At 39.8% G+C, this 17,227-nt stretch overlaps 1 protein-coding gene across 2 annotated transcripts in view; it reads right to left on the bottom strand.

The window, feature by feature from the left end:
- Positions 1-2,106: 2,106 nt before the first annotated feature.
- Positions 2,107-17,227, bottom strand: part of LOC101845890 (small subunit processome component 20 homolog) — a 78,946-nt gene continuing 63,825 nt past the window's right edge. For both annotated transcript variants that reach the window (XM_013080023.1, XM_005089305.2), the window contains exons 50-61: positions 16,736-16,846; positions 15,788-15,937; positions 14,308-14,427; positions 13,703-13,765; positions 11,575-11,706; positions 11,047-11,194; positions 10,362-10,564; positions 9,806-9,877; positions 8,413-8,547; positions 7,620-7,740; positions 4,428-4,573; positions 2,107-3,412 (exon numbers count right to left, since the gene is read on the bottom strand). In XM_013080023.1, coding sequence (XP_012935477.1) covers positions 3,251-3,412; positions 4,428-4,573; positions 7,620-7,740; positions 8,413-8,547; positions 9,806-9,877; positions 10,362-10,564; positions 11,047-11,194; positions 11,575-11,706; positions 13,703-13,765; positions 14,308-14,427; positions 15,788-15,937; positions 16,736-16,846 — 1,563 coding nt within the window. In that variant the 3' untranslated portion in view covers positions 2,107-3,250. The remainder of the gene's footprint in view (positions 3,413-4,427; positions 4,574-7,619; positions 7,741-8,412; positions 8,548-9,805; positions 9,878-10,361; positions 10,565-11,046; positions 11,195-11,574; positions 11,707-13,702; positions 13,766-14,307; positions 14,428-15,787; positions 15,938-16,735; positions 16,847-17,227) is intronic.

Below are 17,227 nucleotides of genomic sequence, written 5' to 3'. Positions count from 1 at the left end.
TCTTTCTAGCGCCCGTTGCGCACGTAGACACAAACACACACAAACGCGTGCACACACACAAACACACACGCCTGCACACACACACGCGCGCGCTACAACACTCAAGCGCGCACGCGATTACTCGAACACAAGCATAATATTTATTCATCACATTTCCTAACAAGACCACCGCATTCCGTTCTTTAGTAGAGGGGGAGAATGAAGTTTAAGATCATGGTACGCACGAGAGCTCCTGGGCTGCTGAGATAATGGAAGGCGCTGAATGATCGCTGGGAGATTCGGGGCCCGATCGATGAGAGTGATTCATTTCCTTCTGATTTCCAGTGCAGTGTGCTAGCTTAGTCTTAATCTTCAGTCGTCCAGTAAACTGCATGTCGTATTAGGTTGAAGTCAACCTTCCTCTCTTTGTATTGTATGATGTTTGTTTCATATATTCATAATGTAGAAATAAGAATACTATATTTGGTCGGCGAGCTCTTGGTATTTGGGAATATCTATTATTACTCTCAATACGGTAGCCTATGCACTGACATGCCCTTGACGACTCTACTGTATTGACAATTCGTTGTTTGCTTGTTGAAAAGAAAGAAGGATAGATCACAAACACAGACAGATGGACGGATGAACAAACAGATGCATATAACTGGAAAATGAGAAAGCTGCCAAGCCAGATAGCTGTGTAGCAAGCTTGCTCTTTGTGGCTAAGACAGATAGATACTAGATGAATAGAATCTCGATTTTGTGATGCAGACACTCCCGAAAGCAGTAACGGGACAGGGGAAACAACCAAAATAAAATACTGAAACTATCATGGGTTATATACTCATGAATGCTTGCCATTCTAAAAATAAGATGGATATACATTGTTTAGGTTTGAATGTAACATCACCTCTCTCCTATTCTCTCTCTCGGTCTCTATGACAATACATAATACACGTACATAGATTACATTTAAATATTTGCAATGGCGCCCACCTGTCCAAACAAACACTTTCCACTTACCCCTTGTCCGAAATGATAACCTGGCCAACACGGTTCGGTTTTATTTTTTTATTTTTAAAGTAGGTGTTTTTTTACGCCCCCATCGAGGCAATTTAGATAATTTATTGTGGTGATAATTTGTCAGGGCCAACCCGGGCTGAGAGGGATACAAGAACGTCCCAGCAGAAAGACTGGATATATACTCAATACTCTAGGAAAATTTTTTTTCTCCACTCTAGTAGCGAACTCGGGTCTCCTGAGTGCAACAGTGAAGCCTCTAACCGCTACACCACAGACGCTGGTAACGCGGCTATGATTGTTATTTCACAATCATCCCAAAAATATGTATGGGAAGACCATGCATTTCTCTCATGGCCCTTGTGGCCACAAATTATGTATAGGCTCCCAGTGCTGTGGACGAGCCATCGTAATCCATTCACCTGTTGTAATTGTTAGCCCCTCCTACAAATGAACTGCTTGTGGATCAGCACATTTTGTTGGTCAGGAATTAGTACATGTACCTTCCACTGTGCATCCAAGTTGATGTTTGTTTTGTTTGAGATGAGAGAAGCACATTGACCCAATAATGATCATTTAGTGCTAGGAAAAAGAAAGACAGACAGACAGAAACAACAGAGGGAAAGTATAGAAGTAGGACCTGTCAATGGCGCCGTCCAACCACCTGCCACCCAAGTTGACTAGTCGTAAACAAATTCAGCTGCTGATGTGTGAGGCATGTGAACCGCCATAATCCTAAAGCCTCTCCCACACCTGTACCATCTGCTGACCATACACGAATCAAAGGTGAGATTGGTGGCCGTTTCGTTTACCCAGTCAGTAATCATGGATGGGACGACAAAATAAATTTGTGACATAGGCGTTGTTCGTTTGCTGAGAGGAATGGCGGTGGTCTATTTGTTTGTATACTTCTTGTATGTGCCGAAATAAAGAAACTATTTATTACTATACTGAATCAAGATTTAAACTAAAATATTTTTGTTTGGTCGCTGGCCTACAGGAGCGCCATGCAAAGTTACGTGCCCATTGGTAAATTAATGAGTTGACCACAACATCATGTTTCTAAGCTGCCTGCTTAAGCTTCATGAAAACTGTCCAACTCACTGGTCTTTAAATCAAATAATTTTAATGACCATTTTGTTGCACATCATCCAGTCCTTACACAGTCATTCTAGACTCTACGACACATCATCCAATTCTACACAGACATTCTAGATTACGTTACACATCATCCAGTCCTTACACAGACATTCTAGATTACGTGACACATCATCCAGTCCTTACACAGACATTCTACATTACGTGACACATCATCCAGTCCTTACAGAGACATAATAGACTACATGACACATCATCCGGTCCTTACACAAACATATTCGGTTCTTACACAGACATTCTAGACTATATGATACACTATTCAGACCTCATAAAGACATTTCATTACAAGACACATCATCCAGTCCTTACACAGACATGTCACTATGTCGCACGTCATCCAATTCTTACACAGACAGTCTAGACTACTTTGCACATCATCATACTCACAGAAGAGTGATTAAAGACTGCAACACTCATTGACCAAAAAACCCACAAACAATAACCAAATAAAACATGTCATCAATGCCACTTAGTTAACAATATGTTTGTCACTCTGTTTTTTTGTCTGTACAAAATCCAGCCAAGTTGCCTTTCTTTTTCTCAAATCAACTGAAGTCCCCCCCAAAAATATATTTGCATAACTGGAGTCAAAAGTACCCCCCCTCCCCCCAAGTATTTATAATGAGTGCAACAACTTTCACAACATAATTTACATAGAGGGGTGAAAATAACATAAAAGCAACAGGAATGACCACCACTTTGCACAAATAAATACTTCCAAAGTAGCAGTATTTAAATAATGCACTGAGTGAACTACTGTTTCAACGCGAAACATTGCCATTTTCGACTTGCTGAGCACATTTATTTACAACATAATCCAGTGTATAAAAATAAAAGAACATTATTACACTGGTTGTACACGGGATCAACTCAGGAATAGAATTAAGCTCCTGTCCTAAACACCGAGAACCCAACATGAAAAGTGCTCAGACACAAAGCAAAAATGTATACATATTTATGTACACTGACGCAAAACTATGCTTGGAAATTATTTTACTTGGCCAAAATTCTTTATAGCTAATGTTTTTCACAATTTCTACAGCACAATACACAATCTTCCATTTGCACACCTGAACCATTTAAGCTATTTTTTTTAATCGATATCAACTTTAACATTCAATATGGACAATTTAGACTTCTTGACTCTCTTTCTCTCTATAGGTTTCCTTTCCTCAATCTTTCTCTTCTTGGATTCCTTTTTCTTGAGGTGATGTCTGATCTTTTTTCTTGCTGCAATGTCAGGATCAGTGACAGCCTGAAAAATCAATGAATTCACAATTATAAAGAATACATATTGAGGCATCAGGATAAAATCAGCTGATCATCAAAATAATCGAAGAAACTGACATTTGTACACTCATTGGGCAATTTTTATCGAATGTTGATCAAAGGCACAGAAATTTGCAGGCTTCAAAGACTTTCAAACTATGGAAGTTACCAAACTTTGGCAGCCATTTTCTCGCTAAGCTCTCCTCTGAGACCAGGTGACTCCCTCTTCTTTTAGTTGCAAATATCTCTGCTTCTATTCAAGATACATTGGTATTTGTTCCTTCTCAGGAAAAACAAATGAACAAGCTTTAAGATAATCAACTCCATATTATTATATTCAACAATTGACAAGCAATCGATTCCACTGTGCTGTGACACATATTAAGCAACACTCCACTTGTCTTTTAATCAAATAATTCTGAGCATGTTTTTACAATGGCAAAATGGAGTTGTTGGGGCTGTAAAACATTTGCAATCATTAATGAATCTGTTCAGAATATGGAGCATAATCCTGTTCATACAAAGGTCCAATCTGATTTGAGAGAACGGTCTTCAAACATGTGAAAACTCTGCAAATCCTTCAACTCGACTAACATGATCCAGATTGAGCAAAAAGAAGCATATCAGCACAATAATGGTGGCCATTTAACGCTAGGAACAAGCTAGACAAACAGACAGAAACAATGCATATATATAAATATATATGCAGAGAAGTGAAGTTGGACATACAAGTTTCATCCCCCAACATCCTGCCAGGCAGGGCTGGTTACTTCTCTCTGTGGTAAAGTAACAACATTCAACTTCAGTGCCACTTTACAGGAGCATATTAGTCAGCCAATACCTTCAAGTTTACAATCTCAGTTCCAAACCCCACACAAGATAATGAACTAAAAAAAATCCAGTCTCATAAAGCAGTTTGACTGTTTGTTGGACAATGACAAAGGTTGTGATGCCTTCCAACCACCCACTAACATAATCCCAGCAATAGGAAAAAGACATACCTCGGCCGCGACCTGCCTCTTTCTGATGTCTCTCTTCTCCGCCCTCCACTTGTGAGATGTGGCAAACGCTGAAGTGAAAGCCTCCACACCAACTTGCTTCTTCAAAAGGTCAAGGACTTCTTGCACTAAATTCTTGAGTTCTTCATCTGAGACAAAAAAATTCCCAAATAACTCAAAACATAATAAATGAAAACAAAAGATGAAAGGATCAGCATAAGAAAAACTTAGGCGTTGTAGTAGTCGGATCAAAGAATCAATCCTACAAACCTTTGAATACATAACATCAATACGGAAAAGTTGCTCAAGAGGCCACAGTCTCCTCTTTAAACGTCCATCTTCCAAGAACCAAGTCATGTAGATGACGAGGCTTAAAAACTCCCTAAACAACCAATACTCAACAATGACTAATTGAGGGTTCAAGCCTGGGGTCATCCCCACCATAGTCCAGAATCAGACAAATTGAGCTAATGGTCCTCCTTCACAATCCTCGAAAACTAAAATTACTATAGGAATAAAGAGAGAGAAAAATTGCAGAGAGCGCTGTTATTGTAGAACATAATTTTAAGCTCCCACCAATAAAATACAAATCACTCAAGGGTAGGGGAAAGGGCGGGCATACCTTGAAAGTTAACGAGAAAACTTCAAAGTTACGAGGAAAAATAAACCCTACAGCCATAATCTAAAGTAACAGAAAAGAACATTAAATCTTTGTGCAGAGAGCATCATCATGAGAAAAACAGACATTTTAGGGAGTGTTATGGTTCAAGTATAATACTGCAGTGAAGAAAAACTGCATTGTACGAAAACATTTTTAAAAAGCCAACCCAATTCGAAAACTGTGAGGTGACATCCTCCCCACAAAAGGACCAATCAGAGATGTACAAATGTAAATGAGCACGAACATCCCAACAAGAGGTTATTTTTCAGGATGTTACGCTGTGACATTACAGATTTCTCACAAAACTGTTTTGCTAGTCCTAGTAAATGTTCAAAATAGATAATTATTTACTACCACTACTAATCATAATGGAAAGAAAAGCAATAATAAGAATGATCACTCATAAAGTGTCCATCCCAGAGCAGCTTTTGCCTCCACTATCACACTCTGTAAATGGTACAGACATGGTATACGTGTCACGAAGCGGTGGAATCAGGCGCTTGTTAATTTTTGGGCACATGGAGTTATTGATTTCAGCTAAAAGCTTGTTCATTAGTCTTGTTTTCCGTGAAAAAAAATCCCCATCTATCTTGAACATAAGTCGACATATTTGTAATTGAAGGAGGCGGGGGTCGCCTGGTTTGAGAGGTAAAATAAGCCAGAAAATGGTGACAAAGTTTGGTGGCTTCCAAACCTTGAGAGTCATAGAAAACTGTAAATTTACTTTTGTGGGGACTTTAAGCAACGTTTTCCTGTAAAATCCTCACAGAAATGCGTTTTTTACACGTAAATAAAAGGCATTGAACCCCCCAATTTGATAAAAATTGCAGAACAGGCAGAAAAATGCCAGTTTCTTTGATTTCATTATTTTGTCAAGCGCCTGATTTCACAATAACGCCCTACATATATTCATACAAACATACAATGGAACTCAGATTCAACGAGAACTCGGATTCAACGAGATGAGATAGATTTCCCTTTAAACAGCGCCCCCGCAGACATGGCTTTGCTCATTTTTCTCCCAGAACAAACTTAATCTATTTTGGGAAACCATCCATTGCACCTGCATCGTGAACCATTATTCACTTAGCCGATTACATGCGACCAATCAGCCGCCTTTTTTCATACTAACTCACACGTTGTAGGCACGCGCACATGTCTACTCTGGCGTGTGTCGGGGGCGGATGGGCAGCCTGCACACGTGTGACTGTGTACGTGTAGGGGAGGGGGGCGCACTAGCGGTCTGGGCGTTGAATGTCGCAGATACAAACGCGTCACAGTCTTTTTTCCCCTCGGCAACAGATCATTGTATTACAATAATAAGCTAATCTTGACGTAGATCTATGTAATGAATTGTGCTCTGGTCTATGGAATCAAAAGTTGCCGTATGCTAGGCTCTACACAGCAACACAACTTTTTGGTAAACAATCGAGATGACACAGGCATGTGCATTTGAAAGAATTGGTCTTTTTTTACACAGCTCATAATAATAATATGCAGGCATTTCAGGCACTACTTGCCACTTCAATTTATACATTACTTGCTCAGTGCCTGTAATTATCTACATAAAACCTTGTGTTTGCTATAACGAACACTCGGATTCAACGAGATTTCAGGTCAGGCCCGGCGACCTCGTTGAATCCGAGTTCCACTGTATTTATAGATCACACTCAAAATTCTCTCTAACTCCTGTTGTATTTTACAATTTTTCTCCCACCTCTCCCCCTCCTAACAGAAGTACATTTGCTTAACTCTTTTTGTCTGGGCTACGAGTATACTCGGAACAGCTATACGGTCACGTCAAAGAAGCTAGTTCTGCTTGTAATTACCAAAATACGCAAATACGGCGATGCTAGCTCTGTCTGAATATTTTAATTTTCCAGTGAACAGTATTGAACAGTGGTTACTTTGTTTTTGATGGGTGTAGAAGCTTGAAAGATGTTTTGAAAACGCATATTCACAACCGATGAAGTACTTTTTGAAGTGGCGCTGGGTTGTGAGGGGGAATGATACTAATTTGATGAAAGTGACTCTGAAATAAGTGCCGTAAATTCCGTTGTGGATGATTAGAAACAAGACTTAGACTCATCTAATAGCGATTCAGATCATGGTGAAGGGGTTAGTACTGGAATTCGTGCTCGATTTGTAGGTCTAGATCTAGATCTATAAAAGCCAATGGGTCGTCGTTGGGCGCGCCAATCAGGGTCAAGTTCGAGGGTGGAATAAACCTCAAAATCTACATTGTGCTATTGGTGTATTTCCTAACCACATACATTTACAAAAACTACATTCAATTTCTAACATAACTGCCAAATTTCCTTAAAACCTTAGAGTAAATGTAAGAAATATAGCACTTTGAACTATACGCACTGACTTCCGACTCATACGGCGCGGCGGCCCCAGGACTGGTACAGAGTCCGTGGGGGTACGGCTGGGATAAAAAGAGTTAAAAAGTAAACAGCTTTGGCAAAAAGTTAAATTTAAAAAAACCCAAAAAACAAACAACCCAAAACAGATGAGTTTTAGTAATGTACCTTTGGCATTCTCTGACATTTCTCGCTGTAACGCTGGGAGTGCAATGGGCAGGAGGCTCTGGACAGACTCGGGGGTCAAGGTCACTCCCACTGCAGCCACCCACTTGAACACATAGTTCCTCTATATAGATAAACAACAAACATAGTTATGACTCATGGTGACAGGTTTACAGATTGTGTTTGTTTGTTTGTGCGAGTACATGGAAGCACATTAACATGATAATGGTCATTTATTTATATGGAGAAAAAAAATATGACCGAAACAGAGGGAAAGTGAAAAAGGAGGATCTACCGGTGCCTCCTTCCAACCATCTGCAGAGATGAAGCGACTTGTTTAAAGTTGAAAAGCTGGGGCTTGTATTACATGATTAAATACAGATACATCTAATCCCTTCAGATTTCGTAGTCTTTCAAAGCATTCTCAAGTAAAATAATGTCACAGGCCAGTTTTAACAAACTCTTGTGTACACTCACTGTATAATGAGAATCGTCTTCAACCATTATCTCAGTAAATGTACCCCCCCCCCATATTATGAAACAAGAATCTGACAGACAAGAAGACAAACAAAACAAGACCGAGCCCCAAGTAAACACTCATATGATTTAGAATCAACTTTAAAAATAATTACCTGTCCTTAGCATATATATAAAGAAAAGCACACACAAACATGGAGTTTCTGTACTAGCCAGGAAAGGTACACTAAAGAATTTCCTTCAATTATAATAAAAAGAAAAAAAAGGATACCCATAAATCAACGCATCGTAAAAAAATATCTCAGTATAGACAGTTTACCTTTACTGTGACCTTCACATTGTGAATGACCTCATGGTTAGCTTCCCTCACAATTTTCTTCGCTAGCCACACCAGTTCAGCGGGTGTTGCTAATGCTTCTGCTAGTCGACCTAGATACAGCAGATTTTTCACAACCTGAAATGCCACACACAAAAAAACAATGGTTTTTTTTAGAACTTCAGAAAGTAAAAAACAGTGAACGGTTCCCCCAAAAAACAAACCACACAAGCAAATTAGATCTGACAACGTGATGATAAATGTTTTACACCTTGATCAACACAATTTAGACCATTTTTGGGGCAGGCTGCTTTGACACTTCCTGCCAGGACAAAACCAGATTGAGTGAGATATGAAAAAGAATGATTTCTTGACACAGGGATCAAAATCATGTCTTTTAGATAAGACAAGACCACAGATGTTAGATAATAAAGAAGGAGCAAATCATATCTGAGCACCTGCCAACCAACCGCATGACAAAATACCAGTACAAGACTTTTGATAACATTTCAATTCAAGTCAGGAGAGGCACATCAAAATCAGATTTGCCTACCCCAGGACTAAAGCAAAAAATCTTTATGTGAAAAAAGTCTTCTTTCTTGTGCAAACTTGCCTCAATGCTGTGGTCAGTCAGACGTCTTAGACAATTTCAACTGAACTTGTTCCGCAAGGATACTGTATCCCATTCAGCCTGTCTGGGTTGATTCAGCTCTAATTTATAGAACAAATTTTACAGCCGTACTAATACCTTTTATAAACGTAGGTTGAGACAAAGAACTCTTTTCCCGATTCATCATAATTAACAGCTCAGTTTAATAAAAATTACACTGAACAATCAATATGATGAATAGGGAAAAGAGTTTTTGTCTCACCCCGCTCACACGCATTTTCTGCCCTGGCCATGCAGGCGTTAAGGGAAATGAAAAAGGTGACAGACTGGCTGGTGAGGCCACCTCAGTTGACAACCAGATAGGGTCGAGATCCTAAAATGTCTCTCTCGCCAGCTGATTGAGGAGGAAGATAGAGAGGCAGAGGCCAGTACAGTTATGGAGAGCATGGTGCTTTTGGGAACACAAAAAGGAAGCGGAAAATCTGGCATCCTTGCAGGAAAGAACAGAAGAACGTTCAACCAGACATGCACCTGTACAATCAGTGGAAAGACCCTCGGTGACATTTGGGAGAGAGCAACGGAGCATCAATGGACATGTCCGGAATGCAGGGAAGTTGCTTCCTGAAACAATGAACCCCGCGTTTATGAAACGTATTGGTACTGTTGTGAAATTTGTTCTATAATTTGCTCAGGGGAAGACTCCGTCGTACGTCACTTTTTCAAAATAGCAGTCTTACACAAAGCAGTCGATATCTATGGGAGATGATAGAAATTATTTCTACCTACCTGAGTGGCCAGGGCGTCGTCTAGACTGGGAGCCTGTAACTGCTGGCAGAAAACCTTGCCAAACACACGCACCTGAAAATTTGAAAAGGGAAAACCCATTAAGAAAAGTGAAAAGACAGGAAGTTTTAGGCAGTATGTCGCCTGTGCTCAACTCTTTAACAATTTTGATAGAAACTATTTTCTATTATAGTAACACTCTATTTATTGCACCAGAGTGGGAGAAGGTAAGGGGAGAGAGAGAGGAAGAGAGGGAGGGAGGGAGGGGGAGAGAGAGAGGAAGAGAGGGAGGGAGGGAGGGAGGGAGGGAGGGAGAGAGAGAGAGAGAGAGAGAGAGAGAGAGAGAGAGAGAGAGAGAGAGAGAGAGAGAGAGAGAGAGAGAGGGGGGGGTGAATAGCATCTGGATAATAATAGCAAAATTGACATGAAATGGAAGCAACAGGCAAAAACCAGATCCCTAACTAGAAACGAGCTGAGTATGAGAGAATTCTGAGGACACCCCCCAAACACTACACACACACCACCATCACCAAAAAACAAAACACCGTGGTGGTCTCACCAGAGATGAACAGTTCTTGGGGAAATAGGAATCTCTCAGTTCGTCCGTCTCTTGACCGCTACCTACTTCGGCGGACTGACCAGCCTGGGACAGGAGCTGAGTCACCTCTGATGGCTCCCAGGAGCTGAAGAACAGACCCGTCAGCTGACAGGCAGCCAGCCTCACTTGGGCATGTGGGTACAGCTGATGGGACAGCACATGACCTAAACAAAATTGAAAAAAAAAATCCCCTAAAATATAAGCAAATATTAACAACAACAGCAATATATTGAAAAATAATGTTTTAGTTTAGTTTTAGTAGATAGGAAAGAAGGAGCAAACCACATCAGAGCACCTGCCAACCACCGACAGAAAAATAATGACAACAGACACAGCAAACAAACCTAAAAAAGGCCTTTTTAAAGGGGGACATATGAAAGAGTAATCAATTTAAAGATTAAAGAAACATTTCCCCATTATAAAATCATAATGAAACATGTGTTAGTGTTCACTTTACATTTTTAAAAATAGTACATTTTCGAGTATTTGGCTTTCTTTGGTCAGTCCTTTCTCAAACGCTGCCTTGGTCATTGAAACTGATTTTGCTTACCTTCTGTAACTTCTAGTTGGTTTATCTCTTTTTCTTCTTCCAGTTAGTCTCCAATACCATGTCTGATGACAAAAGCTTACACAAATCAAAGCTTACCCCACATAAGATCCAAGTCCCCCACCAGCTTGGGGTTACGAGCCACGTTGAGCTCCCTGGCAACCTTGATGGTAACATTGAGCACGGCTAAGAGACACATGTCCTGCTGCTCGGTGACAGCGTCCTCTTCTTCCTCTTCCTCTCCCTCCTGGAACACACAGCAAAATGAGGGTTACACTTTGATGTGATTGAAGTCTTTAAGATAAGACATTTAATGCAAGATTCAAGAGAAATTTATCATCCACTGTAGTACCATGCGGTGTTTTTATACTTAAGTGAACAAACTTTTCACGAGGTGTGGTTTCTTTAGTGGGATGTTTATATACCGCCAAGCACAAATGTGTGGTAACAGAGGGAAAAAAACAACTTGAGCATAGGTAGCCACATCACATTGATCGTATGGCTGCACTGCTGTCTTTAACAAATCTGGAAGTCGCTATCTTGTTCAGATCAAAAGTGAAGATGTTCTATGTGACTTCATGGTGATATCACCACTGTTTGTTTCTGGTATGTTTTCAACCCAATTACCTTAGTAAACCTCCCTGGGTCCATTAGCTGCTGCAGCAAAGGGACAGTCTCCTCCAGACGGTTCTCGAACTTGCCACCCTCCACCTCCACAAACAAACCACACACCTGGCAGCCCATTGTCCGCACACGAATCTGGGAACAGATAATATTTTATGAGACAAGGCAACAGTGAGCTTAACCCTAGCTTAATCAATGGGAATGTCTGGGCATTTCACAAGAATTTTATACAGAAATGCTCCAACTCATTAACGGCATCGTCATACCAACATTGTACTACCAAGCCCAGACATGGACAATAAACAAGAGTCACCTAAAGAAAGTCAACGCCTGTGAAATGAGATGCCTAAGAAACACTTTGAGCATCCCAAGAAGAGACGGTGAGAAATTAGATTCTCAGAGAACGAGTCGGCTCAACTCACTGCTTGCAATACATAGATAAACAATGAATGAACTGGTTTGGGCACCTGCCAAGACTACAACAAGACAGTTCAGCAGGGAGAGCATACAACCAGAGAGTAGATAGATGGACCAGAGAAACATTAGTCAAGAAGAACATAACCATGCAACAGGCGATACAAACAAGAGAAAGAAGTTTGCTTTTCCGTTCTACACTGCAATATAATAGAGGGCGGAAAAAGCAAGCAAAAAGTAAGTAAGTTCACTCAGCTCTGTATTCGACCATCCTCAGAAATTTGCAGTATCTTGGTAATTTTCAGCCTCTCAGGAATTTCGATATTAAGAATAATGTTGCTCTTTGCCTGCAATTACCTCTGTTCCCGTAATTTTTTCCAGTTGGGGTAAGATATTCAAGACCATTACAACTGCATTAACGCCCCCCCCCCATATACACAAATAAGCGTCTACCTCTTTGTTATTGTTCTTACTGGGCATCTCTGTAAATTTGCTTCACAAAGCAAAATCTCACTATTTTCTTCTCCTCCCTTGAAACTCTCAGTATTTATCTTATAAAAACATTTTTCTTGCTTTCAATTTTCTCTTTTAGACCTGCATGTGAACCTCAACCAGATTGTCTGAAAATTCCCCCCCCCCCCCACCATAAATAGCTTTTGTAGGTGTCATAAAAGGAAGGGCTTCCGCGTAACGAGCGACCACCCCAACAAACACAATAAAGAAGAGACCTAACCCTAACCCTACCCCGAAAAAGAACCTGCAACGGCCCTCATGTAAAAAGGCCAGAAGTCCAAAATGAAAAGAGAAAAAAAAAACCACACTACAAAACAAACATGGATTAGATCTAGAATCTAGAATCTATCTATCTAATATATGATGGCCTTTGCTATAAATAAATATAGGGTTTGATACAATAACACAATAGAATTGGAATATGAATCCTCCATATAGATCTAGTAATCTAAATAAATCTAGATTCTAGATCTAGAGTGTATGTAGAACAAGTGAATAGAAATATAATAGGCCTTGAACGAGAAATCCGCATCCGATTCTGAACAGAGGGACTCAGCCTAGTCTAGATTTCTATAAATAAATAATTCACGCACCTGATGAAATGCTTTTTACCAACATTAATATTACAGCAAAACCTATGATAGGGTTTGACACAATAGAATTGGAATATGAATCCTCCATTGAGGTATATAATGATGATGTATAAATCTAGATCTAGATCTAGAAGAACTTGCAAGTGAGTCGGACTTGAATGAATCCACATGATCTTAACAATCAGTCAACAAACAAAATTCAAAATGGCCGCTTGAGCCCGAAACTGAAAGTAGATAATTTAGCTTGTCGTCCTTTTTCGAATTCGTATTTCTACTCAGGTTCCGACAATTATGTCGGAAACGCCTGCGTCGGCACGATAACGAAAGTGCCGACAAAGCCGACGGGAGAAAAAGGGGGCGCTGGCAGTCGGCCAGGTCTCGCACTTTGCACTTTGACTAATACAGGTGGGCCTAGTGCTAGCATCGGCTGGCTTGCGGGTCGGGTCGCGATTGTTGGATTTCAAACGATTGTCGGCAAACATGCAGGTCTACTCTTTGTCTCTTTAGTTTATAATCGGAATAAAGAGGGCAGGGAGGAAACATACAAAGAGACCAATTCTGTCTACAAACTGCTCCAGAAATACAGGTGCCATATAGCAGAAACTACTTACATCATCTGACTTCATCCATTTTAAAACATCTAGGTACAGGGACTTTCGACACCTGAAATCAATCTGTGGATACAAAATAATTACATGTGAGTCATATATATGCAACAGGTGTTTCAAAGGACTTTCAGTACAAACAAGAAATACACAAACAACTGTTAAGAGACAGAAAAAAATCCTCTAAAACCCACTAAAGAGACATCTAATTGGATCTAAAGGACATACAAATTGACAAAACAGACGTTAAAAACACTATAATTATGTCTGACATCACTAAAAACATCTCAAAGGACAGCAAATACAGCCGAAAAGACAACTAATATGACTATAAAGGCTTTAAAACAAACTAATAAGACATCTGAAATAAAAAAAACACCTCCCCTCCCATCTAATACTACTAGAAAAAATAACAGACTAAAAACCCACTGAAACACAGATCTAAAAATGACAGAACAAAAAAGACATCTGCAAACGTTAAAAAAAAAAGATACTACAATGACAAAATAAGAAATCGAAAAACCACCAATAAGACATATGGTATGGAATTTTTTAAAACAAAAATTGTAGAAAAAGTAGGTGCTGCTTCAGGCAAAGGCAGACAGTCTGACCTTCCCAATGAGTGTCCTGAGGGCCACAGACACCAATTTCCTACAGCGTAGAGAGCTGTCGTTGTACGACGTCATCGACAGATTGGTGAAGAACCTGGGGCAGTGGTTGTTCAAGATTTTCTGTGCAGGAAGAGAAAAAAAGAGATGTAGGGATGTAGGGATTAGCCACAATTTAACGCTTATCTCTTTACCCTGACAAAAATATTCCAATATGCTGAAATTTACTGCATATTCATTTCGTTTGTCACAGACTCCACATTGATGTAGTTAGAATTTAGATTTAGGAAAATACCACAAAACCCACTCCCATTTTCCGAATATTTGTGAGAAGCCACATTTATACATCCTCCATTAATTATCACAATGACATCTGTCCACACCATTGTAACAACAATGAAAACCATGAGGGTTGTCCCAGAAATAAGAAAATGGCTATAAAATTGTTATTATTTTATTGTTGAGATACAACTGACAGAGTTGATTGGCTAAACATTTATTCTTTTCATCAACGTAGTCTCCATAAACAATCGAATATTTCTGTCATCACTGCATGAGCAAATGCATGCCATCCTTGTAAAATTTTACGTCAATGTAAGCCAACCCTATTGTGCTCCACAAGGTCTGTGTCATTATTGACTTTCTCCCTGGCCAGATATCGCTGCATTGGTCCAAACAAATGGAAGGAAGTCGGAAGGAGCAAGTACAAGATCAAGACTGTGATCCAAAAAGCTTTCATTTGGTTCTTGGAAGTCACTAGCAGACCAAGTTTCCATTGCTCATGCGCATCTTGCTTGCATCAGTCCAACAATACCCTGCAAACATTGATGTGCTGTGCCTTGTGGTCACCTGTCAACTGTTTAGGAGCCCACTGAGCAGACACTTTTCTGAATTCAACCTCACTAAAGACAGCTCTGTGAACTGATGACTAAGAAATATCTAGGGCATCAGCTACATCATGAATTTTGAGCCCCCCGTCAACAGGCATGAGTTTTTCCAATGCTTTCAGCATTTTTTTTTGGGTGTTGGTAGACAGATGATGGTATCTAATTTGCTCACATAGATTTCTGAGCCCCTCTACAGATAAACTGCATCAATGATAGACCTTTGATTTGTTCAGAACATACTTACCATACATTCTTTTAAGTTCTGCCTAAATTTCAGTGAAATTTTTACATTGTGCGAGAGAAAACTGAATTACAGCTGTAATTTCTTCTTTTGACCAGGATTATATGGTGGTTGCCATCTTTGTTTTTCATGTAATAAAACGGTTGCCTTCATTTTGTTCACTTTAATGGAGCACCAAAGTTGAGTATTCCCCGAACTACTAAAAACTGTATTCAGAATTGAAAAATATAGGGATAGCATTCAAATACGGCCATTCTTCTGTTATTTCTGGGCTAGCCCTCGTACATACCTTTGGAAAATTAGAATGAGAGTGAAAACCATCAACTTATAGAATGTTCGAATGAAAACCGCATACCTTTGGAAAGTTGGTGAACATGGAGATCATCATCTCTATGGCGGACTCTCGTCCATCCTCCAGCTCGTACTGCAGGTGGTCAATGTAGAAGAACAGATGTCTCTTGAGGTCCTTGCCCAGTGGGTAGTTCATCATATAGAACAACAGCACCTAAGGACACAGAGGGGGGAAAAACGATTGTAAAGGTTGCAGAATGTTTTTATACCCATCACATCATTTATGAGGTGGGGGTGCTTCCACCCTGCCGCTCAAGGCCAATCCTAGCTCTGCGGAATAAAGCATCCTGGCAGACAGATGGAGATATTCAATTAAAAAAAACAACCCAATAACTTCTCTACATGGGAATTGAACTCAGGTCTTTGTGCATGCAACGGCGAGAAGACAAACTATCTTACACCATAGAGATACGGGTAATTTTTCTTTACTTAATACGTGCTCGTTCAAGTAAAGAGAAGAACATCGACCCAATAATGGTTGCATAGTGCAGGGAAAAGCAAGACAGACAGAAACAATGGACGGATAGTAAAGAAGAAGAACCTAGCAGTACCACATTCCAACCACCCACAGCATACGCAAAAAATACAGAACAATATCAAAACTATAACAACAGAGTGCTGCAGCTGCTATAATCTGACATTGTTGCTGTTGTTGATACAGACAATTCAGCACAACAAAAGCAACTAAATGTTTTAACAGCAGCAGATATATTGTAAACCTATAAAAGCTTTTAACCCCCCCCATTAATTAATATAATTAACACATTTTAGATCAAACAGCAGACAAAAGATTACCCTGCGGAAAAAAGCTTTTGGATTTTTCAAACACTTAAAAGAAAAAGCTTTGTTCTTGGCTATTAATGTCTTTTATCCAAGCTCCTGTGTGTTTTTTAAAATAGCATAAAAATAGCATCGTTTTTGTTTTAAAAAATATTTTCAAACTTGTGGTCACCTGTCGACTCTGCAGCCTGAGGCCAGACACCGGAGACACGATGGACATCTCAAATAGTTTCTCCATCACCTGGTGCAGCTGGGGAATGTCCAGCTTCCGGGACAAGATGGCCTGGGACAGATGGACAACAGGGAAACATTAGAGGACAAACACTAAACATAGTGATTAATGAACTAGAGACAACAGACACACTGAAATATAAGCCAACAAATTGTAGATATTGAAAATAGCCCAGAGACAACAGAAACATGATATAAGCCGACAATTGATATAGATACTAAACATAGTGAAAATAAAAGCCTACAAATTGAAGATAGTGAAAACAACCTATAGGCAACAGAAATGTGGAAATATAAAGCCTTTGATTACTAATGGCTGGGAAAATAAACTCACTTATTGAAGATAGTGAAAATAACTAAGAGGCAATGGAGAAAGAGAGAGAGAGAGAGAGAGAGAGAGAGAGAGAGAGAGAGAGAGAGAGAGAGAGAGAGA

Source organism: Aplysia californica, unplaced genomic scaffold (genome assembly GCF_000002075.1).
Source record: "Aplysia californica isolate F4 #8 unplaced genomic scaffold, AplCal3.0 scaffold00004, whole genome shotgun sequence".
In the NCBI taxonomy this organism is placed as follows: domain Eukaryota; kingdom Metazoa; phylum Mollusca; class Gastropoda; order Aplysiida; family Aplysiidae; genus Aplysia; species Aplysia californica.
This window is presented reverse-complemented; position numbering and strand designations above follow the sequence as displayed.